This window comes from Zingiber officinale, chromosome 5A (genome assembly GCF_018446385.1).
Source record: "Zingiber officinale cultivar Zhangliang chromosome 5A, Zo_v1.1, whole genome shotgun sequence".
NCBI lineage: Eukaryota > Viridiplantae > Streptophyta > Magnoliopsida > Zingiberales > Zingiberaceae > Zingiber > Zingiber officinale.
The window spans coordinates 14,338,900-14,341,255 of record NC_055994.1 but is presented as its reverse complement, the minus strand read 5'-3'; the positions used below and the strand labels follow the sequence as shown (position 1 = coordinate 14,341,255).

The following is a 2,356-nucleotide window of genomic DNA, read 5'->3' as shown; positions in this document are numbered from 1 at the left end:
AATAGAAATTAAATACAGAAGTGAACTTGCCTGACCAGTAAAGGTCTAACAAAAAATTGTTATCAAGGAATAATGTATAGATTAAAATAAGGATAATCTGCTTATAGGAAGATTGATAAATGATAACCCTAAAGGCAATAAAACAAATATGAGAGAATGTTAAAATATATTAATTTTGATTAAAAATAATAACTCAATCCTTCAGTAATGAGACCAAATTAACTTCAATTAACATAACGTCATGCAAATCTCTGAATACTCAGCAAATAAGGACAAAAAAATTATACGAATAGGTAAAAGACCATAAGAAAAGGTTAATATTTAGAATTGTTCTACATTACAAATGCATGTTGAAAACTAGAACAAAAGCTAGATCATCTTGGGAAACAAATCAGGGGGTATGGTATCAAGTAATTTTCGACGATCAAGGAAATTGACTGGAGGATCAGAAATTATATACCCTTTTTCTTTTAGTTGCTTTATACCCCCCCCCCCCCCCCCCCCTCAGCCCCATGAGTGAAAGCTTTGGCAACCGAAGCAACAATAGGAGCATTGAATTCAGGAGATGCTAAAAATATTCTTTTCCTCTTTTCAAATCACTCATCTTCGCCCGCCTAATAGTCCGCCAGAGCATCCTGAGAGGCTTTCAATTCAAACTATTTGGAGGAAATATTCGCTTGAGCTGTGGTTAAGGATGAATGTAGAAGGTTTAGCTCAGAGTCCTTAGATCCCAAATTAGAGTCTTTAGCAGTCAGTTCTAAAGCATGAGCATCCTTTAGTGCCTGCAACTGAGAGGACAATTGAGCATTCTCAGTGATATATTTATCTAGCTTGGATGACAATTCAGAGTGAAGATTAGCGTCTAATTTAACTTGAGACTCAAAATTCTCTGCAGAAGCTTTCCATTTACTCAGATTTTTAGATTCTGTCTCAAGAAGTTTGTGGGTCTCTTGTAACTGGCTGCATAACTCCGCTAATTCTCTAGAGGCGTGAGAAGAGGACACTCCAAGGGTTTGCTGTCTCAATGTGTCATTTTCTTGAGACAAATCATATAATTGGCAGTCCACACTCATATTAATGACCCACCACTGTAGAAAGGAAAGTTATTGTTAGAATGCATTAATGAAAAAAAAGGACGAAGGGCATGCTACCTTAGTTTCCTCGAAAGAAAACTTATCAGCCAACTCAGCAGAGGTGACTTTTTCAAGTTGTTGGCAGGCCTCTGCCCAAACGGTGGTCAAAGAACCCTCCAATAATATTGGAAGGGTGGAAGAAGATGTGGGGGATGATGATAAAGAACTGTGAAGTGAAGGAGGAGAGAAGAGAAGAATAGGAGGACCCTGAGTTCCTTGGTTAGGTAAAGGAATTGGTTCTAGGAAGGTCATCATGAACTCAGGATCCAAACTGGCACTTTGAATGGGAGGATCTTTTGGTGGTTGAATAAGTGGGGAAGCGAGCATAGGGTATAAGGAAGATAGGGTAGGTTCAGGAGAAGTGGATTGAATATCTCCTATAGGTATATCCTCAAGAACAGAGATAGCCCTTTTCTTGGGGAGGGGTGTTAAGGTTAGCCTCCACCTAGGGCATTTTCTGGTAGGAGTAGTTTTCGGTGCCTGTTTTGGTAGCTCCAAAGGGGCGTCCTTCGACAGAGGAGGTAAACTTGTGGATGTCTCCCTAGAGGTGGTGTAAGAACTAGAAGCGAGCGTAGGTTGGGTAGAGAGTTCAGGCAAAGGAGCATTAGAAGCTTGAGTTGATGTAGTGTTAAGCTCTGCATTGAGCTCCCGTTCCTTGGCCAATAATGGCTCCTCTTCTAGGCAGATTTTCTTGTCAACTAAAGCTCTAAATACAGCATCCACTACAACAAATAAAAAGAGTATTTTAGATAGTAAAAGAGTGATGGCTAAAGTGTAAAGACTTACCAAAGGAACATTGCAATCTTTTTTTAACAGGGCTCAGGCAAAAAGGTATAGAAGATCATTACATAGCTATTTATGGATGTAAAAGCGGTGACCAAGTAATCTATTATAATAATTAGAGAAGGTTGGCTGTTGATGAAGTGCTTTTACATGAAGAAGAGGAGGGAAAGAAGATTGCCATGCGGTAGACCATATAACAGGTCTAGGAAATTTTATAAAGAAGAAGCATGATTTCCAACTATTGTTCGAAGAAGGCATGTCTGTGAAGAACATCATCTTAGGACGGGACTAAAAAAGGAATACTCCCGGCTCTGATTTTTTTAGATAGAAAAATATGAAGAAGTTTTGAGGAGTAGGGGGGATACTGAAAAGGCAGAATAACATGTATAATTCACATAGATATCTAAAAGCATTTGGAGCAAATTGTTGTAAAGGGATAC

The 2,356-nt window shown here is 38.8% G+C and overlaps 1 protein-coding gene across 1 annotated transcript; it reads right to left on the bottom strand.

Annotated features, from left to right (window-relative positions):
- Positions 1-656: 656 nt before the first annotated feature.
- Positions 657-2,097, bottom strand: LOC121979435. The gene is made up of 3 exons (XM_042531426.1): positions 2,067-2,097; positions 1,152-1,855; positions 657-1,088 (listed from the first exon to the last, which is right to left on the bottom strand). The coding sequence occupies exons 1-3, from the start codon at positions 2,095-2,097 to the stop codon at positions 657-659; spliced, it is 1,167 nt and encodes a 388-aa protein (XP_042387360.1).
- Positions 2,098-2,356: the final 259 nt, after the last annotated feature.